This window comes from Lemur catta, chromosome 16 (genome assembly GCF_020740605.2).
Source record: "Lemur catta isolate mLemCat1 chromosome 16, mLemCat1.pri, whole genome shotgun sequence".
NCBI lineage: Eukaryota > Metazoa > Chordata > Mammalia > Primates > Lemuridae > Lemur > Lemur catta.
Genome location: NC_059143.1, coordinates 45,000,173 through 45,026,474, shown reverse-complemented (window position 1 = coordinate 45,026,474; position 26,302 = coordinate 45,000,173). Strand labels below are relative to the sequence as shown.

Below are 26,302 nucleotides of genomic sequence, written 5' to 3'. Positions count from 1 at the left end.
ATAGAACACTGCCTGGCCCATGCATGTAAATGGAGCCTTACAAAAGAGTAAGGATTCCATGTTAGTCCTGGAAATATGACTAAAGCCTGTGGGGAAGCTGTGACCAAAACTGCAGTGCTGCTCAACATTCTAAGGTTTCCAGAACCCATGATCCCCACCCATGAGATTGCCAACATGTTTTCTTTTCTCCTAATCCATGTACCTGGAATTGATCCATTCATTCGACAAGTATGTCATTGAGTGCTATGTTCAATAATGTGCCAAGTACCACCCGGGTGCTGACCAGACAAAGACAATAACATATCCTCAGCTTCCCAGGGATTTAGACTCTCCAGTGAAATGTAATTCATGTTCTTCCCCTTCCTGTCTAGGGTCATTATGCTTGTTTTAGTCCCTCTACCAAATTCCCTTAACCATAATGCCTGGCACATTTCATGTAGTTAGTATATGTTTAGCTAAATAAAGTAACTGACACCTGCCTAAAATCTGATTACTTTCTGTTCAGATCATGTAAGTGATAATTGTTAAAGATATTTGTTCTCTTAATAGAATTAATATCTACTTTTTGTTATTACACTAATACAACTGTAAGTTTAAGAAATGTTAAAAAGATTCAACATTTTCTCATGTCCCATTTTCTATTGAATTATTTTAAAACGTTATTATTTGCTTAATTTTCATTGACATTTTTAAAAATTGTGGTTTTCCTTTTCCCAGTCTATTAAAGACCATGGGCCTTTAATTAAAAACAAGAAAAAAGAAAGAAATACAAAGCTCAAAATTAGAATACAAGATCCATAATCTCCAGCATGATTCAGTAAGCTTTAATGACATAGTATACTTGACTTTTGTTGACTTACTCGTTCAGAAATGAGGGCCCTCCTGAGTTCTATTTTATTCATATGTCCTTCACTTGAAAAAGAATTTTATAGTTTTAAACATCATTTATTTTCCATATCACCCTCCTTTTTTTTGAAACATCAAGTAAATGTATTTTTAAAAATTGGTCGTTGGAAAGTAATACCTTAGAATATTAACAATGTTAGCTCTGGATTATGGGTTTTCAGCCAACAAAAATTTTATTATACCTTTCTCTATATTTTTTTCAAACTTATTACAATGAGTATGGATTTCATAATCAGAAATAAATTCATATGTTTAAAAAACCAAAAAGCTGTGATAAAGCAGCTGGATTATGTTTATAGTGTTATAGTTTCAAATAACCATGTGACTCAGGGATCTGTGAACAAATTATCAATCTACCTAATTTATTTGATTTGGACATTCTGTACCTTTCATAACCTCTTGGAATCTTTTGAACATTCTCTTTAATTATTAGAATGAGTTAAATAGAACAAAATTTGCAATAGGCTTTTATTTGAGATATTTATTGATGTTTGCTGTCTTTTTTACTACATATTATTAATGTAGAGTTTTAAATCAGTTTCATCACTATTTTATGTGTCATTGGTATCATGCCTTTATTGCAGTGTTTGATCTATACTAGTATATGTGTTACTCAAGAAATTAAAAATATTTGTATAAATAGAAATAGTATTTTTTTCAAAAAGTGTTTCAAATGCTTCAGTTACTCATGGCATCATTTGTTCTTTTAAACAGATTTTAATCCCCTTTGTTCTTGTTATGTGCGCTTTTGAAGCGGTTCAGTTAACTACTCAGTTATCATCAAAAAGGTAAGATGAATTAGTTTAAGAAGCATTGGATTTGTGCATTTTTAGGAAATGAAAGTAAACATTTTTTTTTTTTTTTGAGACAGAGTGTCGCTTTGTTGCCCTGGCTAGAGTGAGTGCCGTGGCGTCAGCCTAGCTCACAGCAACCTCAAACTCCTGGGCTTAAGCGATCCTTCTGCCTCAGCCTCCTGAGTAGCTGGGACTACAGGCATGCGCCACCATGCCTGGCTAATTTTTTCTATATATATTTTAGTTGGCCAGATTATTTCTTTCTATTTTTAGTAGAGACGAGGTCTCATTCAGGCTGGTCTCGAACTCCTGACCTTGAGCGATCCACCCGCCTCGGCCTCCCAGAGTGCTAGGACTACAGGCGTGAGCCACCGCACCCGGCCTGAAAGTAAACATTTAAAGATATTTTATGTGATTGCTATAATAAGATACTCTCATATAGATAGTTTATTACAAAAATGAGAACTATTTCACCCTTTTAGTCAGAATTCAGTTTTCATTAGAGGAAATTAGTTGATTAGGGCTTCTACCAAACAAACATGCTTTCTTAGCAATAAGATATTATTAGAATATTCAAGGCTGGGCATGGTGGCTCACGTCTACAATCCTAATACTTTGGAGGTTGAGGTGGGCAGTTGGCTTTAGCCCAGGAGTTCTAGACTAGCCTGGCAATAGCAAGACCCCATCTCTACAAAAAATAAAAAAATTAGCCAAGTGTGGTGGTACACGTCTGTTGTCTCAGCTACTTGGGAGGCTGAGGCAGGAGGATTGCTTCAGCCTAGGAGTTGGAGGCTGCAGTGAGGTATGATGACACTACTGCACTCTAGCCCAGGCAACAGAATGAGACTCTGTCTCAAAAAAAAAAAAAAAAAATTATTCAAGCTAGTGAAGAGCCTCTTTAGAAAACAGTAAAACATAAATGTTAAATTACTGTAGTTAATTCTTGTTTGTTATAGATATAACTATGCTTACAAAAAACAGGGGATATCATTCTAACTTTTCTTTTGGCTTATTTCTTAAATATGTATTAGACAAATCTGTTAACCTTGTTTCATTTTACATGGCTTAAAATTAACTTTTCTAAATGTCAATAATTTATACAGTTTTTCAGTCTTGTTGTCTACACATTTAACAAATAGAGTGGGAAGTATTCTTTCTGAGTTTTGAGGAATTTCTGGAGCAGTCAGTCTTAAGCAATCAAGACTATGGAAGAGAAGCTGTCAACTCAACTATTTGCTTTTTTTAACCAATAAAATTGCCTCATCAGCACAGGGACTCTGAAAAACACTTGATATAAATATGAAGCTTCCTAACAATTTTGTTATTCTTGAATCAAGTTGGCATATTCAATGCTGAAAGAAATAACTAATATTAACATAAATTTGCATGTTGTTCTTGATGAGTTTAAGCTAGAACTGGGTTTGGCATATTATTATGCATATGCCATAATAAAAAATTTTTCTGCTGCTGCTTAAAAATAGTAGAAATCTCATTTCTAGTTTTGTTTAGTATATTTTTGCAAGATATTTACATGAATTTAATAATGAGAACATTTATGCCTTGTCAATATCACATAAAAGATGGTTATTTAGATGCTGTGAAACACTGGTGAATGACAAGTACTTTCCTACGTCTTTGTTAGTGGATAATCTTTTTAAAAGAGGTTTTAATTAAGGTTTAAGTAAGAACTGGGGACATGTAGAATGAGAATAGAAGGCTCATCAAAGTGTGTGTGTGTGTATCCCTATATTTGTATGTGTGTGTACAGTAATTCAATCCTGAAACTAGTGCAATGAAAAACTAAATATAACGGTAGAGAACTTGAGGCAAAGGTACAAAATTGAGGCTTTATAAAAATCTTCTCTTAACTTTTAAAACCTTGCATGTCACACTGACTCTTTAAACTTAATCTGTCACACATTGAACACAGTGATTTCTTTTCCTCCTATTGAAAACTAGCTTCTCATCCTGTTTCCTTTATTTAGTCTATTATACAAGCCAAAGTCTATCCATTCCTCATTACCAGATCCACTTGTCAAATATTACTGGTATCATCTCTTCTTTCTGCCCACATTTTTACAGCCTCATTATTTATGTTACTAAACATTTTCTTACAGCTCTTAAAGGCCTAAGTGTTAAGATATGGGTGGGGATTATACTAATGCTTGTTTATTAGGTCCATAATCCCAAAGATAATTTGAATATAACAACCAGTGAGAAGATTCTAACTGCTTTTCTTCCAACTCATTAAAATATATATTGAACAAAAGTGAAGTAGAAAAACTATGTTGGCATTATTTTATTTTGAATGACTTAAAATGAACTTTTCTAAACATCAATAATTTATGGATCCCTCTGCATTATTTCTTGCAATTGCATGTGAGACTACAATTTCCTCAAAGTGTAATTTAAAAAATCATAATTCATGTCCCATTCATTCTACTGTAATACATATTCAGAGTGTTGAATAACTTTTTTTTAAATTTCAGGATATTTAGGGGTACAAGTGGGCTTTTGATCCATGGATGAATTGTATAGTGGTGAAGTCACGGCTTTTAGTGTACCCATCACCTGAATAGTATACATTGTACCTGATGGGTAATTTTTGATCTCTCACCCCCTTAGCCACACTCCTCACTTCTGAGTCTCTAAAGTCTATTATACCACTTTGTATGACCATGTATATCCATCATTTAGCTCCCCTGTGGTATATACAAACACACACACACACACATTTTCTTTATCCATTCATTAGTTGGTGGGCTCTTAGGTTGATTACATATCTTAACAATTGTGAATTGTACTGCAATAAACATACGAATGCATGTGTCTTTTTGATCTAATGACTTCTTTTCCTTTGGATAGATCCCCAGTAGTGGGATTGCTAGATTGAGTGGTAGGTCTACTTTTAGGTCTTTCAGGAATCTCCATACTGGTTTCTATAGATGTTGTACTAATTTACAGTCCCACCAACAGTGTATAAGCATTCCCTTTTGACCTCATCAGCACCAACAGCTATTGTTTTTTGACTTTTTAACAATGGCCATTCCGACAGGGGTAAGGTGGTATCTCATTGTGGTTTTAATTTGCATTTCCCTGATGATTACTGATGTTGAGCATTTTCTCATATGTTTGTTGGCCATTTATATATTTTCTTTTGAAAAATGCCTGTTCATGTCTTTTGCCCACTTTTTAATAGGGTTGTTTCTTTCTTGCTGATTCGTTTGAATTTCTTGTAGAGTCTGGATATTAGTCCTTTTTCAGATGTATAGTTTTCTAATACATTTTTTAACTCTAGCTCATCTAAGGGACAGTCACCCATGATCATGTGAAAAGAACTCTTGTTGAAAGTAATATTTTGAGAAGCAAAAATACTAACAGAATATTGGGTTATTTGATTATTCCCATTTGGGTTTTAATGTGCTTGAAAAATGTGCCTGTTGTATTATATGTAATGAAAAAAATTTTTTTTCCAGCCTTTTTCTCATCGTTCTCATCATATCAGACACTATGGCTTTGGTAAGGCATTATTGGATAATCAGTATGAGTAAGATTGAGAAACTTAAGTGCTGAGTAATCTAATCAAGAGAAATATGAATGTGTTTCTGTACATGAAATCTTTCTAAGTGCTGGCATAATTTACACATATAAATGACTTTCTTTTTATGTTAGTTATTATGCAGTAAGAGTGCTCTTCTTAAGGTGTCAAAATTCTTAATACTTGATTTATTCAAATCTGTCATTTTATACCTAGCATTCCATGTTGCTTTGTATCTGAAATGAACCTTTCAAAAGAAATTAACAGAAAAACTAACCTTAGATTTATATAATATTTCATTTTCTGATTGAAATTTTGATTTTTAACCCTTCTATGAGATTAGAAAAGAAAGGAAAGAAGGGAGGGAGAGAAGGGAAGAAAAAGGAAATACAGCTTTTTAATTGGGAAGATATTATCAACATGTAGCTATAATAAATGAGTTCTGAGTGAGGAACGTTAACAAAAAGAAGAATGTATTTTATGTCTGCAAGTTTGGGGATTCCGAGGAACCACCCTCAGGTTCAGGTTCAATAAATCACTAGAAGGATTCACATTCACAGTTATGGTTTATTACAGTGAAGTGATACAGATTAACATCAGCCAAGGGAAGAGACGCATAGGGCGGAATCTAGGAGGACACCAAATGCAGAGCATCTGTTGTTTTCTCACTGTGGAGTCAGGACAGCGTTACTCTCCCAGTATTGATGTGTAACAGTACACACGGAGTATTGCCAGCCAGGCTCACCTGAGCTTTGGTGTCTAGACTTTTTACCGGGGCTTGATCACATAATGCCCACATGGCTGACCTTTAATCTTCAGTCCTTCCAGGGGTAGAACCAATACACATGGCTCAAAGCCCCAATCATAAATCAATTGTTAAGACTGTCTGGTGGCCAAGGTCCCCGGCAGAGCTTCTACTGGGAATGACATCCCAAGGTCCAAGAAATCACCTCTCAGGAGCTGAGAACAAAGGCCAGAGCTCTTTTTGAGTAAGGTTAATCCTTTACCGTATAACATCCCATGCTACAAGTGACTACAGACACTAATAAGGGTAACTTCCCAATCAGATTCCTAGTCGCTCAATTTAGATAAGAGCATTTTTGGTATTATATTGAACTGTGTATCCAATATATTCTGAAATTGACCACACACAATGTAAGAACAAAGCAGCTTTAATTTTTGCTCACAAAGTGGCAAATAAGCAAGACGTGAATAGAGAATTAAAATTCTCTGATTAATGTTATATAAAGGGTCAGACTGCTTAATTTAATTTGCAAAGCCATTTGTGATCTAGCTTCTGCTTACTTGACTGGCATCATCTCTCACCTCTTTCTCCTTGTTTTCTCTACACCAGCTTTACTTTGAACCTACCACGCTCTATCTAGACTCTCAATGTTTATACAAGCTATTCCCTCTGCCAGACACTTCTGTCTCCCCAACCTCCTCTGTCATCTGACTCCTGATTTTCACTTAGAGTTCACCTTTCATTGGGAAGCCTTCCCTTCTACCCCAGTCAGTGTATGTACCCCTTCCTCTGTGCTCCCATAATTGCCTGTGTTTTCTAATGAAAATGCTTACTCCTCTCTTGCACGCACATGTGTGTTCTCTCTCTCTCTCTCTCTCTCTCGCATGCACACACATGCATACACACATGCTTGATAATTTTATTGAATCATTCACTAGATCATATGTCTTGTGAGGGGGAATTTTCAGCACATAGTAGTCAGTCAGCAAATATTTGTTGATGAATGGATGATATAGCTTCTTTCACTAACATCTTTGTTATTATTTAGTGTCTTTTACAAAAGTTGGCTGGTTCTTCTTTAATTATTCACAGATATCATTTTTGTGTCCATTTGATTGAATGATAATTCTGTTTCTGGATTTTAGACTATTGCTCATTTTAATCTGAGCAAAAATTTAGTAAAGGGAATATTTTTGTTGATTCCAGTCAGATAGTGGTTCTGAAGGGTTAGAAATCTGTAATATACAATCCAAAAACAACTTTAGTTTTAGACGGAATCTAACTAGCTTTATTTTTAATGGAGCCATATTTTGTTTTATTTTACAGAATTTTTTCTTCTTGGTCAAGGATTATGGCAGCTGGCTTGATATTGGAACAAGGTATAGTATATATAGTCATGCATCAGTTAACAGTGGGGATATGTTTTGAGAACACTGCCGTTAGGTGATTTTGTCACTATGTGAACATCATAGAGTGTGCATACACAAACCTGAGTGGTGTAGCCTACTATACACCTAGGCTATGTGGTATGGCTTATTGCTCCTGGACTACCAACCTGTACAGCATGTTATTATACTGAATACTGTAGGCAGTTGTAACACAATGGCAAGTACTTGTATGTCTAAACATACAAAAGGTACAGTAAAAATACAGCATAAAAGATTTTTAAAATATGGTACACCTGCATAGGGCACTTGCCATGGATGAAGCTTGCAGGACAGAAAGTTGCTCTGGGTGAGTCAGTGAGAGAGTGGTAAGTGAATGTGATGACCTAGGACATTACTGTACACTTAGCTACACTACATATATAAAAAAAATTTTTTTCTTTCTTCAATAATGAATTAACGTTAGCTTACCGTAACTTTTTTACTTTATAAACTTTTAAATTTTATTTAGCTTTTTGACTTTTTTGTAATAACACTTCACTTGAAATGCTAACACATTGTATAGCTGTATAAAAATATTTTCTTTCTTTAAATCCTTATTCTATAAGCTTTTTTCTATTTAAAAATTTTTTTTGTTTCACTTTTTAAACTTTTTTGTTAGAAACAAAGACAAACACACATTAGCTTAGGTCTACACAGGATCGGGATCATCAATATTGTTGTCTTCCACCTCCACATCTTGTCCCACTAGAAGGTATTCAATGGCAACACCCATGGAGCTGTCATCTGTGATAACAGTGCCTTCGGGAATACCTCCTGTAGCACCTACCTGAGACTGGTTTCCAGCTTACTTTTTTTTAAATAAGTAAAAGGAGTACACTCTAAAATAGTGATAAAAAGTATAGTAAATATAGAAACCAGTAACATAGTCATTTATTATCAAGTATTATGTATTATATATAATTGTATATGCTATATTTTTTACATAACTGACAGCACAGGTTTGTTTACACCAGCATCACCAAAAACATGAGTAATGCATTGAACTAAAATGACATTACAGTGGCTATGATGTCACTAGATGACAGGAATTTTTCAGCTTTATTATAATCTTTTTTTTAGAATTTGTTTTTACTTTTTATTTTACTTTATTTGTTTTCCACAGAGCTCCCAGAAGACATTTTTACTTTTTAGAGATAGGGTCTCACTCTGTCACCAAGGTTAATGTGCAATGGTGCAGTGGCATAGCTCATTGTAACCTTGAACTTCTGGTCTCAAGTGATCCTCTTTGTTCAGCCTCCCAAGTAGTTAGGATATAGGCATGTGCCACTGCACCTGGCTAATCTATTATAATCTTATAGGACCACTGTTGTATATGTGGTCCATTGTTAAATGTTATGTGGTACATGACTATACATACTACACATAAAAGTTCTTAAGAGTGCAGTGAAAAAAAAAGTGAAAATATCTTAGTATAGAGGGTATCACTATGATTTTGAGGTAGGCATAGCAAGTAGCAATTCACATCTCTTCAATTCTTGGCGTTAACACATTAGCAAGTGTTTTCTTGGGAGACTGTAGGGAGGAGGATAGATGTTAAGTCTGGAGAGAACTAAAGGACAGTGGAAGATGTAAGAGAAATTGCTTGACTCTGGGGTTTCAAAGTAGATCACTCCAGTGTCCTTGTGTGGTTTCTTAATCTGTCAATCTCTGTTTATGAAAATAAGGCTACTCAAATTGCAGTGTGAATTTTGTGTGGTGGTTTAAATTTCATGTAATCATTTATCTGCCTCTTAGAATCTTTAATATGAGAACATTTTAAAATGCGATACCTGTAACATTTAAAATTTAAGCTGAAGAAAGTCAGTTTCCTCTGTATTGTGATTTGAATGTCAGTGATCATCATAATTTGCTAAATTTCTTCTCTTTGAGAAAAAAGAAAACAAAGTTGATCCTTTTGCCTTTTTTTCCCCAAATTCATTCCGAGACGGATTCTAGATCTCATTTGGATCTCTTGCATGCCACATTTGCTTAGCATGTAAAAAATACTCCATAGATCACTGATTTTTGTTTTCATTTGTCTCTTAAATTTGAAAGCTTAGGGGAAGTTTTGATATCTCCTTCTTCTTACCAGCTCTCTCATTCCAAAGTATCCAAGCAGATAGTGGGTCACTGGCTTTAGACCAGTGCACCTGGATTTGAATTCTATTTCTGCCACGTTTTAGCTGTGAGACCATTGGTGAGCAACTTAACCTCTTTAAGCCCCCTTTTCTCTTATAGTCATTTTGAATGAATTAATTCATGTAAAGCATTTAGCATAGTGCCTGGCATCTAATAAGTGTCAATAAATGTCAGCTATTACTATTGTTGTTCTGCTGTTCTATGTTTTTATCCTTCATAGTGTTTCTTGTATTGACTGTTATTCTTGACATAACTCTCTTTAATTTGATTTTTTTTTTCATTTTAGACATAGATCAGAACTTTATTTATTTGGAAAATATTCTGATAAAATATACCATTTTTATATGTGAGATTTTTAATTTTTAATTGTGGTAAAATATACATAATAAAATTTACCATCATAACCATTTCTAAGTCTACCATTCAGTAAATTAAGTACATTAAGATGATTGTGCAACTGTCACTACCATTTCTGTCTCCAGCATTCTTTCCATCTTGCAAAACTGAAACTCTGAAGCCGTTAATCACTAACTCTCCATTCTCCCTACCCCTAACCACTGGCAACCACCATTCTACTTTCTGTTTCTATGAATTTTACTACTGTGGGTACCTCCCTCGTATAAGTGAAATCACATAGTGTTTTTGTCTTTTTGTGAGTGGCTTATTTCACTTAGGGTAATGTCCTCCATGTTCATTTATGTTGTAGCATGTGTCAGAATTTCCTTCCTTTTAAAGGCTGAAAAAAATTTCATTATATGTATATACCATATTTTGTTTATCCATTCATTTGTCAATGGATACTTGGGTTGTTTCTACCTTTTGGCTATTGTGAATAATGTTGCTGTGAACATTGGTGTGAAACTTTTTTGATGGGAGAAATCTACATTGGTTTGGCTCTAACAAGGTGGCAAGGAATGAAAAGGATATATTTTCACAGGAAGATGCATCATTAATTTATGAAAAACATTATTAAATTGCACTAATTAAGAATTTGAGATTTTCTCTGATTAATTTGAGATTTATGATAATAGTATTTTTTATAATGGGAGTTGCCCTATATGCACAGTGATCACATGTCCTGGTTTACCTGAGACAGTCGTGGTCTATGCCTGTTGTCCTGGTATAATCATTACACCCCCATTTATACAGCATTAAAAATCCAAAGTGGATGGGAAGATGATAAAGGCATAGCCGGTTAATAAGTTATGTTAAACCATAGTTTATCTTATTCTCAGTGCTTCATCATCAGGGATCTAAGATAGGTAAAATGGGGTGCCGGCTCTGAGAAACGTCTTGAAGGCAGGCATAATAAGGAACCATGGATCTCATTTCTATTTATCAGACTGAGGGCACTGAAATACTCCACATAAATTTCTCACATACTCTCCTGGTTATTCCTGCTGAAATGTCTCTTTGCTCTGTTTGTCTTGTCTTTTATATAATCTGGAAGATCCCCACATTAAGAAAGGAAGATGGTTTCAGAGGGGAGGGGAATTGGGGAAGAGAGGTCAGGCTGGAGAGTCAAAAATGAAATCTGAGTTAGTGAATTTAGACTTTCTAAATGGAATTGCCCCTGATTGATGCTGTAATGTGAGGTCTTCATTGTTGCTGCTCTTGGTAAGTTAGAATTCTAAGATCTTCTCTTTGTCCTTTATAGCAGTAATGGCATATGCTGCCTCTGTGAACCATGTGGTACTGGTCCAGTGGGCAGGAGTGGTTCATGCATCTTCATAAACATCTAATTTATTGCCAGGAATGACCTGGATAGTAGGGGAAAAATATACTTCAATATTCAAAACAAGCTGAGGGGGTGGGGGAAATCTCAAAAAAAAAGAAAAAAAGATTCAAAACAAAAGCACCATAGTATAGGGTTCACATATGAAAACTCCCATTATTGTATTTTTTTTCTGCTATTTGTGAAAGCAGTTGTGAAAGTGTTGTTTTTAAGTTTTGGGTTTATAATTATTCCTAAGTGAAAGTATATTTGAAAAGCTGAGACGTTACTGATAATATACTTACTGGCAAAGTTCCCTTAGTGAGTTATTTGACCAGGGTTATTTGAATTGTGCTCCTGCAGTGGTTTCCCTTTGTGACAAATTTTATTTCTAAACCCCTTCATATTAGTCATGTAGTTAATAACTTCAGCCATTCCATCCCTATGAATAAAAGGCATGGAAAGTTGTCCCTTTGTCCTCACTATTTTACTGCTTTATGAATGCTGAAATGGTGAGACTCTCCCAGAACTTTAGAGAGGAGTGGGTGCTAACTAGCCCCATGAATGTAGTCTGGCGTGTATCTGTAATCTTTATGGTGTTGTTGTGGTTACTGTAGTGGGTTTTCAGAATTCTTTTGAGAGATTTGTCACCTTTTAGTTTCAGGTTAATAAATAAGTAATAGTTTCTTTAACAATAAAGATTGCATGCATTACTAGGGCATTAGGCAGTATATCCAGTACATCTATTTATGGGTATAGAACTCTATATGCATAATGCATCTTCAGAGCAGATTTTACAAAAAATAAATTGAGACTTAGAAAAGAATACACTGCAGTCAGTATACTCGGCTGAAGATGCTAGTGTAAGTTTAGTGTTTCTCTTGAGAACCTGTGGCATCAGGTGTTTTTTTTAACAGCCGTGTGAAAAATATCCTGCCCAGGCCATAAAATTGTGTACAGCTGACAGAGCTAATTTAGTATTTTCTTCTTGTGATCTTTACACTTTATCTTCATTTATAGCAGGTCATAAACTTTACAGAGTATTGCCTTTTATATGGCATACTGAAAGTGCATTTTTAAAACTAAAGAAAAATTCCTTTGAGGTAATTTTCATAACTATAAAAACATATATTTAAATTTATGTTCTAAATGTATTTGTAGGGAGGTGAATAGAGTCAGGATCATCAGTTTGAGCTGCAGTTTGATTTGATAGCATTGTTCATTTGGATTTTAATTGTTTCCTACATGCACTGTTGTTATAACTTATTAAAATACAAATGACAATGAAAGTATCATTTCTCTTTAGATATAATGAAAACTCATGATTCTATTTAATAATTTTTTTAATATCCTAAATGTGATTAATAAGTGCCATAAAATGTCTGTACTCTTACAACAAATATCAAGCTTTCTTCATTAAAATCAATGATTCTCAACCTTTTTCTGCCCCAGTACATCTAACAGACATGACCTGCTTCTATTGCCCATCACAATCAACTTTTTATCACCCATTGTGCAGGTTGAAAAGTCCTGCCTGGCAATTCTGTGTGTGGCTCCACACACATACACTGTCTGCTTCTACCATCACACACACGTCCACCTTGAGAATTACTGATTTAAATGATGTCAAAATAGTCATGGGAGAGAATGGGAACAGTTGAACTCATTTCAAGTTGAAATTTGATGTTCCTTGAACTCTGCTAATGCTGAGATGACACCAAGACTTGATTGATGCAAAATATAACAAGCTGGATGCCTATGGCTCAATTGCATGAGGATGATGAGCTTCACAACTGTTTCCTGCCAGTAATGTCAGCTTAAATGAGCCAAGAGTCAGTCATTTCAGGCCACTGAACAGAGATAAGTGATCTGTGGAATACCTTTTACAGGTAAACTTTTCATTAAACTTGAAGATGGATCACCTGCTGATTTTACAAAACATTTTCGTTTAGAGATCAAGTCAGATTTCACATTTTGACCTAGAAGTGATAGCAAAATTTAACACTTGCTAGCATGAAATCTTTTCTTTCTTCCTAAAATTTTTACAACTTTATTGAGGTATGATTTACATAGGTTAAAATCGATCTACTTTAAGGTTTTAAATGACTTAAATGTTTGTTATAAATCATTTCAATGATTTTTAACAAATTTATGGAGTTGTGCTGCCAGCACCACGATCTAGTTTTTGAACATTTCCATCACCCAAAAAATTCCCCCATGCCTATTTACAGTGTATCTCCATTCTCATCCTGAGTCCCAGGCAAACACTAATTTGCTTTCTGTCTCTACATATTTGCCTTTTGTGGACATTCCTTCTCTTTTCTTTTTCTTGAATTAGAGTTGAGGGTCTAGCTATGTTGCCACAGCTGGTCTTGAACTCCTGGTCTCAACTGATGCCCCTGAATAGCTGGGACTACAGGTGTGAGCCACAGAGCCCAGCAAATATATAAACAGAATCATACAATATGTAATCTTTTGCATCTGACTTCTTCCATTTAGTATAATTTTTTTTGGCATTCATCTATATTGTAGCATGTATAAGTACTTCATTCTTTTTTATTGCTGAATAATGTCCCGTTGTATGGATTTTGTTTATTCTTTCTATAGTGTATTATTTTACAGTTCTTATTGCTTTTCTTCATCTGCTTGGCTCCTTACCTCCTTGCCTGGTTTCCCCCATGGAACCAAGGTCAAATTGAGCTTTCCTGGATTTGATCTTCAGGCTGTATGCTGGGTGGTTTGCATTCCCTCACTCATCTCACCTGTGATTCCGAGCTTTAGCCCCTGGGTTGGGGAATAAAGAATCTTATAACATGAAGTTGTGACCATTATATCCAGTTTATTGGATTGAGGATTTTAATCTCAGGGACTGGTACAGATTTTGAAGTGTCCTCTGAGGCCTCAAAAGCAGAATAGAGTTGAAGATTTCTATGGTAATTATGAAGTCAGCTGTAGAGTTCTGTGGCTAAATCTAGCATAATTTGTAAACATCACATAAAAAGAAATGTATCAAAAGCTTAGTATAGAGAATACTGAAAGCATTAAGAAAAAAATAAGAAGTCACTCATAATTCATTGTCTCAGAGAGAACCACTGTTCAACATGTTGATTTATGTTCTTTAAGCCTTAATTTATGTACAAACATATACGTTTTTTTTTTAAGTTGGCTTTCTATAATAACCATTTCCCCATGTCTGTAAGCACTTTTGAAAACGTGAATGTTAGGGTAACTAGAGTAGTGTGAGAAGGGAAACATGATAGGAAGAGAGTTTAGAGAGTAGTCATTTGATATCATTTGTGGCCTTGAAGGCCATTGTAAGGAATTAGGAATTTATTCTAAGGGTAAAGTGAAGCATTAGACTGTTGTGCAGGATGTGATTTTATTTGCTTTTTTTGAAACAACACTCTGGCCACAGTGTGAAGCACATATTGGAGGGATCAAGAGAGGAGCAGGGAGATTAAGAGGCTGTTGGAATATTCTAAGCTAGAGATGATGACAGTTTAGACTAGTGTAGCAGTTTAAAATGGTGACAAGAGGCTAGACTTAGAAAATATTTTGAAAGAGAGGTTGATAGAATTTGTTGATAGATTAGATATACTTGGAAAAGAAAAGAATCAAGGGTGACTCCTAGATTTTTTTTGTCTTGAGTAACTAAGTGAATAGTAAAGCCATTTCCAGAGATGAAGAGGGCTTTAGGAGGAGTGAGTTTGGTGACGGAAGGTGTGGGAGATTAAAAGCAGGTTTTTGGATATACCAAATTTAAGAAGCCTTAAATTAGTATGGTGCTGGAGGGAGCTATGGGAACTTGGGAGAGTTTTTAGTTTGTTTTTAGGATGAGAGAAATTACACATTTATATGGAAAAGAATTTGTTCATCAAAAAGAGGGAAAAATCAGTGGTATAAGAGGGGATGGGATAGTTGGCAAAAGTAACATTCCTTAGTAGGAAAGTTGGGATGGGATCCAAAACAGAAGTGAAGGGGTTTGTTTTAGACAGGAGCAGGCACAGGAGGAAACATGGGCACAGATATGGGTGGGTTTGGGTGAGAAAAGAAGAGGTACTTCCCTTATGATTGCTCTGTCAGTATTTTCTCAATAAAATAAGCAAAGTCATCTGCTGAGATGGGAGGAAGGTAACAGAACTTTGAGGAGAGATGACAGGACATGAAGTGGTTTGGCTCAGAGACAGAGAAAAGTAATTCACAAGTGTGCAGTCAGGCTTGAGGCATTGATGAGAGCCAAATCTCATTTGTGCTCATAAATTTAAAGTGAGTCCAGCCAGAACAGTTGTTTTTTGTGATGATTCCTGTATCTTGTGTGACAGGGCTATCTGTTCTCTTCCATTGTTCTGACTCTTGATTCTAATGCCAGGATTACACATAACTTTATGTTTCAGTATCTTATAAGGTTAGTTTTTACTTCATTTTTATAGAAATTCTTTTTGTTTCTTTAACAATTTTTGATTGGTTTTTTAGCATTTAATTTTTATTATATTTATAACTTTTATTTTAGGAGAGTCTGATTTAAGTACAGATTAAATTCGCCAGGGTAATATAAAATGAAAAAAGAGGATATTATGATTTTTTTAATTATAAATTATTCTCTTTAATAATTCATTTAACAAATATTGATTAAATGCCTGTGAGGGCTTGCATTATACTTTAAAGACGGGGAAAGAGATCAGATAAAAATCATGTTCCCTACTTCCATAGAGCTTATAGTCTAGGGCAGAGATCAGCAACCCATGGCCCTTCAGTCAAATCCAACCCACCTCTTGTTTTTTTTTTTTTTTTTAAAGCCAGTCAAATTTAGCAATGGGGGGGGTTTATACCAAGTTTAGTGACACTAATGTTAATAAGTTCTGATAACCCATTACCATCGGACCAGCACCAACTTACCTCTTATATAGCCTGTTTCTGTACAGCCTGTGAACTAAAAAAATTTTAACTAAACATTTTATTTTGACATAATTATAGGTTCACATGAGATTATAAGAAATAATGAAGAGAGATCTTGTGTACTCTTTACCCAGTTTTTCCCAATGGTAACTTTATGCAAAACTATAGGATAACATACGGTACAACCAGGATATTCACACTGATACCTTCAAGATACAGAATATTTCTATCAACACAAGGATCTTTAACATTGCACTTTTATAGCCACAGGCACTTCCCTCCCACCTACACCCCCTCCTTAACCCCTAGCAACAAGTAATCTGTTTTTCATTTCTATAATTTTGTTATTTTATAAATATAAATGGAATCATGTAGTATATAACCTTTTAGAATTAGCATTTTTTCACTCTCTGGCGATTCATTCAGGTTGTTGTGTGTTTCAATAGTTAATTGTTTTTTATTGGTGAGTAAATCCATAGTATAGAAATGTCACAATTTGTTTCATCATTCACCTGTTGAAAGTCATCAAGATTATTTCCAGTTTTGGGCTACTATGAACAAAGCTTCTATAAACATTCTTGTGAATATAATTTTTTATTTCTCTGGCATAAATGCCCAGAACTATATTCACTGAGTCTTATACTAGCTGCATGTTGAGTTTTGTAAGAAACTGCCAAACTGTTTTCCAGAGTGGCTGAACCAGAAAGCAGTGGTCCTGTTTCTCTGCATCTTTGCCAGCATTTGATGTTGTCAGTATTTATTATTTTAGCCATTCAAGTATGTGTGTAGCAATATCTCATTTTGGTTTTAATTTGCATTTCCCTAGTGATTAATGGTATTGAACATTTTTTTTTTTTATTTCAGCTCATCATGGGGATACATAAGTTCAGGTCATATACATTGTCCATGTCCCGCCCATCCCCCCGAGTCAGAGTCCCAAGTGCATCCATTCTCATTCTCCAGACAGTGCGCCTGGCACTCATCATGTAGTCATACCTCCATCCCCCGCCCCCCCCCCCCCACCTCCCCGGGTCTGCACCTTCAAGCATGACCATTCCCCAGAGGGTGTGCAACGCACTCATCATGTAGGCATACACCCATCCCCTCCCCCCACCCCCCATCCCAGTCTGATATCCAATTGGTATCCTTCCCCGATGTACATTTAGGTGATGATCAGGGAAGCCAGTTTTCTGGTGAGTACATGTGATGCTTGTTTTTCCATTCTTTGGATACTTCACTTAACATAATGGGTTCCAGCTCTCTCCAGGAGAACCAAAGAGATGTCGTATCATCGTTATTTCTTATAGCTGAGTAGTACTCCATGGTATACATATACCACAGTTTACTAATCCATTTGTGGATTGATGGGCACTTGGGTTGTTTCCACATCTTTGCAATTGTGAATTGTGCTGCTATAAACATTCGGGTACAGGTGTCTTTGTTAAAGAATGACTTTTGTTCTTGTGGGTATATGCCCAATAATGGGATTGCTGGATCAAATGGTAGGTCTACTTGAATCTGTTTAAGGTATCTCCATATTGCTTTCCATAGGGGTTGCACTAGTTTGCATTCCCACCAGCAGTGTATGAGTGGTATTGAACATTTTGTTTAGTCTGTTTATATGCTATCTGTATATCCTCTTTGGTGAAGTGTCTCTTCATGTCTTTTGCTCATTTTCTAATTGGGTTGTCTGTGGGTTTGTTTTTGTTCCTTTTTTACTGTTGAGTTTTGAGAATCTATTACTAGTCCTTTGTTAGGTATATGGCTTGCAAATATTTTCTCCCAGTCTATAACTTGTCTTCTCACCCTCTTAACAGGGCCTTTCACAGAGCAAAAGTTTTTTATTTTGATAAAGTCCAGTTTATCAATTTTTTCTTTTTTAAATTGTGCTTTTGGTGTCAAGTCTAAGAACTTTTTGCCTAGCTCTAGATCCCAGAGATTTTCTCTTGTTTTTTTTTTCTAAAATGTTATACTTTTACATTTTACGTTTAAGTCTGTGATCCATTTTAGTTAATTTTTGTATTAAGTCTGAGACTTACACTGATAGGTGTGTAGTGATACCGGATATGTTGTTTGCACTCTTTTTTTGTGGGGGCAGGCCCACAAATAATAAATATCTAGATAATTTTATTCCCAACAAGGCTTGGTATGATGATAAATAAATCTAGTCATAGAATCATTATTTTCATTTTTAAATAAATAATTATTAGTGATTTAATTAAATGATTGTAGGTAAGATCCATATCATATTCAGAGTAAAAGCAAAACAAAAACCACACATACATACACAATTGAAGTAGAAAAAATTCCATGTCCAGTATCCTATTATATTATTTTTACAATAAAAAAATGAAAGTGTTAAAAAATCTTACTTTAGAGTTGATATTTGTTTATCAATAAAGATCTGATTTTGTTGTTTTCTTATTAGGTCAAGAGTCTAGCCTAGACCAGAGCCAGATTTTTAACATAAGCAGTTCTAATTCTTGCTTTTTATTTATTTATTTATTTTTTAAAAAATTTTATTTCAGGATATTATGAGGGTACAAACATTTTGGTTACATTTTATGTCTTTGCCTCACCCAAGTGAGGATTAGAGACATGCCCTTCCCCTCTACAATGTTCACCGCACCCATTAGTTGGAGTTTACACGCCCCCCCCATCCTCTAATCCCTGGAGAATATTACTACTATGTGAGCACCATAGTGTTGATCAGTTAGTGCCAATTTGATGGTGAGTACATGTGGAGGCTATTCCTCCGATCTTGTGATACCTCACTGTGGATAATGGGCTCACACTCAATCCAGGAAAATATAAGAGATGCTAGATCATTGTCATTTCTTATAATGGAGTAATATTCCATTGTATACATATACCAAATTTTAATAATCCACTGATGAATTGACGGGCACTTGGGTTGTTTCCACATCCTTGCAATAGTGAATTGTGCTGCAATAAACATTCGGATGCAGATTAGCCTCTATCAAAAAATCCCAAAACAACAAATGCTGGCAAGGATGTGGAGAGACAGGAACACTCTTACACTTCTGGTGGGACTCCAAATTAGTGCAACCTCTGTGGAAAAGAATTTGTAGATACCTCAAAGAGCTAAAAATAGAAATACCATTGGATCCAGTAATTCTTGCTTTTTAATTAGCCAACTCTTCCTTTTCTACTTCAAACTTACTTTCTAAGGTGAAGCTAAAGAAGGATTTTAAATAAGAATTTCCCAACCAGTGCCTCTCCAAAGAAAATCTTATTAAACTATAAAACTTTACAATTGGAGGTTCTTACTTAAAAGCTGTAACATTACAAAAAAAAAAAAAGTCACACAAAGTAGAAGACCTTTCTTTTCTGGCCTTCAGAGGCCATGGGCAAATACCTGATTAATGTGCTAAATCTGGCTTAGAGCCAACAATTTGACTTTGGGGGGCAGCTCACCTATTGGGTTGAGTTATTGGGAAGGTGGGAGGGAGACATCCAAGGCCCTTTTTTATCTCTCTCCCCCTTAGTCTCCAGGTCCCTCCAGGTGATCGGCCTTTTTGACTCAACACCCAGCAGTTACCTTCCCTGATGTCCCAAAGCCTTGTTCCCTGGGGCTTGCTTTGTGGGGCACTCCTGGGTAAGAGTTCTTGAACCAACAACAGGACTCCTCTTCTATTTGCTGCGGGTAGATGAAAGGAAGGGGAAGAAAAGATGATCTCCCTTCATTACCCTAGCCTGGTTATAGGCCTGCTGAAACATTTCCCCCTCTGTTTGTTGAAGAATACGAAATGTGCATATCTATGATGGAGTTAGAATGTTAAGTGTAACGCTGGTAGGCAATGAAAGTAAATAACTTGCCAACATGCGCTGTAGCTCAGCTTGGGCAGGGCTGTGCTAGCATCACCACATGAAGCCTCTGCTATGTTGTACATTTGTCACATCTATATCCTACATTTCTTCCCATACTTCTGAATTTTTTATCAAGTTATGTTCTATGTAGACAGTACAATTACTGTGTTTAAAAAGGAAAACTGAACATTTGCCATTGCTGATAGATGAAAACTAAGACTGAGTAATTTTAATAGTATTCGTTATTCTTCTGTCTTTTTCCAAAAGCCTGGGAGGCAGTAGCTTTGATTGTGAGATTAATAAAGACATTTGTCCAATTTCCCTTTGTTTCAATTCCTTAACTAAAATGTTCACTTCACTGAAAATTGAGTTTGGGTAACATTTATCTTTCTTTCACAGCTGGTAGTTTTGTCAAAGTACTTCTAACTTATTTCAAAGCATGAAATGGCAATGCTCTAAAATGTCAGAATACTTAACATGGGAACATCTTGGGGAGTCTGTGGATAGAATTCAAAGGGTTGAAGAATTGGAAGAGGAAGTTTCTTAAATATAATTGTAGAAAAAAAATTGTCTTTATTTTTCTAAAAGCTTTTGAAATTTAATTTCTACTGATGACAAAGACACAGGTACTGGCAATACCAATCACAGACACTTTCATAACATAGTACAGTTGCTGCAGATATCTCAAAATATTATGTTGATCACTGTTTCAGCACAATGGTAGTTTGTGTTATTAGGGATGAAAAATTAATATTAATACATAAGTAATATGCATTATTAATTCTTAATACATTATTAAGGAAGTAAATATGTAACTCACATTATATACAAACTTTTGGTTTTTTAATACATTTTGGTATCTATATTTTGAAATCATTGGTACCCTTTGTAATTCTATGTGTTTTGTGTATCTATATTAAAACATTATTTATAGGAATCCTACACTTTTCCTCATATGTGTTCTCCTTACCAGTATTGTGTTTCTTTTTCTCCTTGTGCAGCATCAGCCACTACGTGATTGTCATGTCCATGACCATCTTTCTGGTGTTTCTCAATGGCCTGGCACAGCTGCTCACAACAAAGAAACTCAGACTATATGGCAAACCCAAAAGCCATCTCATATGATGTTGCCGAAGCCATCATTTAGCATATGGATCCTGTTTCGCCTTCTCCTTTTAAACTAAAATCCCATCAAGGATTCAATAAGAAGATGGATATTGATGAACAGCATATGCTACTCCTATAAAGAAAATGTGTATTTGGAATTCTGAATTTACAGGTTATCTGGAATAAAGGAGCTTCCTTTTTTTTTTTTTTTTTTTTGCATGCTTTCTCAGGCATGAGATAGTGATTCTATCTGTGGAAAAGCATAGGAAAACATTCTTCATTTTTATTTTTTTGCTTTAGCTGGCAGCTCTTCTCAGTGATGTTCAGAGCACCTGCAACAATCTGGTCCCCAACCGTACGGCTTCCCATATCCCCAAAGGAGAACATGCGCCTGTGGGGGCAGTACTGGCAGCATCCAAAATCATTGCTGTGGCTGAACTTAAAGAAATCACCAGGTGGCCCCATAAATATTTATCAGCTTTCAGCGCTGGTTTTGTAGTAGTCCTAACTACTCAACAGCATCGCTAGAAAGACAGTGAGGGTGTGTTATTTCAAATTTACCAAAGCTTCAATAGAAAAAATGTTTGCAGGTGTTTGTCATTTTTCTTCAGTATGCAGTAGTACTATCTTAGGCTTCTTAGTGCTGTTTCTAGGGTTTTCATAGTCAACCAGCCAGATGCAGGTTTAACCTTCACTTTTTCATATTTGGATTCTCATGGAATTTCTGGCAATACAAAAGTAGAAAATGCTTAGTATTTGTGTCATGTCCATAGGAAAAAATTTAAAAGGAGTAGTTTTTAATTGTGGACTCAACATCTGTTACCTCTATAGCTTTTTCATGTATTATTTCAACAGGATTCTTTAAATCAGTGGTTAAATTTTCTGACAATATCACAAGAATTTGTGTTAAATTGTTATTCCTTCTGGTTGTAAGATTCTAGCCCAAAGGCCTAAAATCATCTCATTAAATTAGACTTCCATTTGTAAACTATTTAATAATTCTAATGGGTAAAATATTTTGAGAGCAATTTTTGTTTGTATTGTCCATAAAGAGAGCTTTACATATCACTGTAGAGTTGGCCTTTTGCCCATGGTGTGCCAGTAGTTTTTGGATGATGCTAAGCTTTGCTGGTATGTGCCCCATTTAAAAAAATCATTGCTTTTGAATTAAGTTAATTCACATTAATGACAAGGAAGCCCTCTACAAATTACAACAGTGTTCAAATTGGCAGATAAGTGAACAAATACAACTTAGAAGACTCAAAAATTAGCTTGGAGAAATATAGTTTCTTAATTTCTATTTATGATGAAATATAGTTAGAATTTATTTGTAATAATACTTTATGGTACAGCCGTAAACGCATTATACCACTTGCATTTTTAAAAAAGAAGTGTTTGTGTTAATATAAGACCTCATGCATCAGTCTGTAATATAAAATCTAAGTGGACAACTAAGAAGCTACAGTGGCAAATGATGACATTGGCAGAAAGAGAATCATGAACTTTAATATTACCTCAAAGGATTTTTTACTTTTTTTTCACATGTCATAGAAAATGGATTTTATAAACATTTATGGCTTAACTCCTTTTATATCTAGTTTTATCTTTCATCTATTCCCAGGTTTTCATACAGCAAAATTAATGAGTACCTTATTACAACATTGTGAAAGGTGCTCAGTGCTTTATCTTTATTTTACTCTTCAAAGCATGTCTTTTTCTTAATATTGTCCTTTCAGGTCAGTGTGAGTTTATGGAAGAGGGAAATACACCTGTTAGCCACAGGGTCTCCTTGCTGCACTGTAACTGGACTCACCTGGGTACAGGCCTTTTCTGTTGTGCTGTTTCTCAGGTATCTTAAAATGTTTTGAAATGTATATTTGTATATTGAATAACAGAGAAAAAAAGATTTAGGTAAAAAGTATTTCTGTTTAAAGCCTTTATTTTTTTGTTCTACCTGTGCCATGCAAGATTTCTGAATCAAGACTTAAGACATTTGCTGGTTAACATTGTTTAAATTAGGAATTGTTATAAGAATTAAAGTGGGCATATTAAATTAGGAAAATATTGAACAACAGAAAAGCCATGCCATGTCACGTGGGCCATGAATAAATTTTGGAGTGAACTCTAAGGCTTTAGGAAACTAACTGCAGCCTGTCCATAATTTACCAGAAGGTTAATTCTCTATATTATTATATTTAGTGTGCAATATTAGAACATAGAATGCTTTTATTTTTAGGAAAGTAATGTTATAAATGGTGGTCTATTTTTACAATAATGTCCTTAAAATTATTTATTAATGATGGAACTGAATTATTATCAGTTATATCAGTATTTCTCATGAAAAACTGAGTCCAGATTTTAGCCAACTCAGATATTAGGAGCATCATCTATGTCAACCCACCTCCTCACCACCACCTTTACACACCTGTTTTTGGTAAACCTCTGCTCCTCCTTTTTAACATATAACTGTGCCATTGAAAGCATGATTTCTGATGAAGCTGGCCTAGAGGGAATGAAGAGGATTGCCTGGGTGTGGTCCCTAGAGACAGGCAGAGCTGCTGCAGGGTTTCCCTCTCCTTGGGAGAACCAGGTGAGCTCTCATATACACATTACATGCCACCTTGTCAGGAGCTAAAGAGAATGAAGCTAATTCAACTCAGTCATTTGGAGAGGAGCCCTTGCAGACCAGTTCTGAGGACTCTTTCAAGAGACTAGATATAACTTGGTCATTTCTCAGCTCTTCATAGGTTCTTTTTATGTTAACATTCCCCTCATTCTATTTAAAATGTTTTAAAGCATTTTTGATTGTTAAGCTGTGTACTTTCAGTACTATGGTAATGTCTTTGTAGCATTTTCCAATTTTTGCATCAGCATGGTTTATTAAAAAAAAAGAGGGTGGGTAGGATTTCTGTACTTAATATTCATTCTATAAAGAAATAAAAAGAACATTTGAGATGCATCACTTATTAATTTCCTTAGATACGCTAAAATGGATTACAGTTGTTGCTCGACTCACCACAGTTAGAATTGTAGTATCTATTTGTCACATAGCAGCATTTCTCAAAGTATGGCCCTTAGAACATTGGTTCCTTGGTATGCAAATATATGTGATAATAAACAGGGTTCCTTGATCAAATATGCTTGAGAAACACCTGTCAAACAAAGTTAAATAGGTGTATTTATTTTAGTACTGAGGGGATGTAACTTGCTTTGTGCATTTAGAAGGGAGGAAGATAGCAGTACGTCCAATGTTTCCACTTGCTTGATTGCAGACCCTACCTTAGAGTCTGCCTCCCAACTGGTAAACATACTTTACAAATGTCTCCATATACTTTTATACTAAAACCTCAATTTTTCACAGTTTTAAAAATAGGGTGTTGTATGCTTAATTGAATTTTTTCCCCTGAGACCTGGAAAACCATTTTTATTTTAACCCTTAATGTGGGAAAACTTTAAAATGTACCTACAGTTTTGCCTGACTCTGTGTAAATTACTCCTGTCATGTGGGTAACTTCAGTACTGGCAGATTGCATCCATACACAGCTCATTGTACAGCCTTATTTTAGTTTGGACTAAGTCTATATACTTTATATTTTACACCTTTTATCTAAAAAGTAAATTCACAACATTATCAGCTTGTTTTCTTGTGATTTGACACTGTAAAGGGTGATTACTAGTTAATTTTTTTTAAATGCTTTGTTACAAAAAATTCTGAAAAGAAAGTATCACTCATCAAGATTTCCTTTAATTGACCTTAAAGGACTAAAATCTAAAATTCTTACTACTCTTGATTAAACTCATGAAAAGATAAATTCTTTTTCACACAAGAATTTAAATAGCTTAACTTGTATCATCTACCACTTGCATCAAATATCAACAATTCCATGAATTTGTAATTTTTTTTTTTTTTTGCTGTAAGTAGATAATCTTCAGTGGACTTGACTAATATGATTTTGGAGGAACCAACAAAGATAACTGTAAATCTTACAGACATCCATTAACTTTTACCTGGAATATCTCAATATTCCTAGACCATCCAGGAAAAGTGGTCAGTGTATTAAAAGTTTCTGTCCTTGCTGATGACAAGTAATGTCCTTAAAGTTAGAAACCATAAAATCAAATCCCAATTTGCCTGATATGCCTCTGCTTGTCTTGTCATATCTCTTATGTTATTGTGATTGGTTCTATTTTATTAAAAAAAGCATACCACCTCAGCCAGGTGAGCATCGTTAAGATCAACAGTGATAAGTTACATTGATAGGATGTACCTTGGGTATGATATGATGAAGATAGCATCATCCTCTATGGCCCTTCTCCCCTAACCCCAGGGTAATCATGACAAAAACAGACAAATCTTAATACAGGCACATTTTACAAAATACCTGATGAGTACTCTTCAAGACTGTCCAGGTCATAAAAAACAAGGAAAAACTAAGAAACCGTCCGAGCCAAGAAAAGCCTATGAGACGTGACTACTCAACATAATGTGGCATCCTGGATGGGATTTTACAACAGAAAAGGACATTAGGTTAAAACTAAGGAAATTTGAATAAAGTGTGGGCTTTAGTTAATAAAATATCAATATTGGTTCATTAATTATGAAAAAGTGTACTTTACTAAAGTAAGATATTAATAATAGAAACCTGGCCGGGCGCGGTGGCTCACGCCTGTAATCCTAGCACTCTGGGAGGCCGAGGCGGGTGGATCGCTCGAGGTCAGGAGTTCGAGACCAGCCTGAGCGAGACCCTGTCTCTACTAAAAATAGAAATAAAAATTATCTGGACAACTAAAAATATATATAGAAAAAATTAGCCGGACATGGTGGCGCATGCCTGTAGTCCCAGCTACTCGGGAGGCTGAGGCAGTAGGATCACTTAAGCCCAGGAGTTTGAGGTTGCTGTGAGCTAGGCTGACGCCACGGCACTCACTCTAGCCCGGGCAAAAAAGTGAGACTCTGTCTCAAAAAAAAAAAAAAAAATAGAAACCAGGTGAGGGTGTGTGTGGCAACTCTCTGTATCATCTTTGCAAATTTTCTATAAAACTATTCTAAAATAAAAAGATAAAATTAATTGTAATTGTGTATTTTTAAAGTATACTATATACACAATAATTTTACATAAAAGAATAAGTGATATCATAACAGATAAGCAGGGGGTAGAAGGGATGATTTGTGTGTTCCTTGGTTTTCCTGTTTTCCCTATTTCT

General features: G+C 35.2%; 1 protein-coding gene across 1 annotated transcript in view; it reads left to right on the top strand.

Annotated features, from left to right (window-relative positions):
• The window catches only part of PIGN (phosphatidylinositol glycan anchor biosynthesis class N), an 88,459-nt gene extending 65,441 nt beyond the window's left edge, over positions 1-23,018 (top strand). The window contains exons 27-30 of the mRNA XM_045527386.1: positions 1,621-1,694; positions 5,177-5,219; positions 7,310-7,362; positions 20,992-23,018. Of these exons, the coding sequence (XP_045383342.1) occupies positions 1,621-1,694; positions 5,177-5,219; positions 7,310-7,362; positions 20,992-21,115 (294 nt within the window). The 3' untranslated portion in view covers positions 21,116-23,018. The remainder of the gene's footprint in view (positions 1-1,620; positions 1,695-5,176; positions 5,220-7,309; positions 7,363-20,991) is intronic.
• Positions 23,019-26,302: the final 3,284 nt, after the last annotated feature.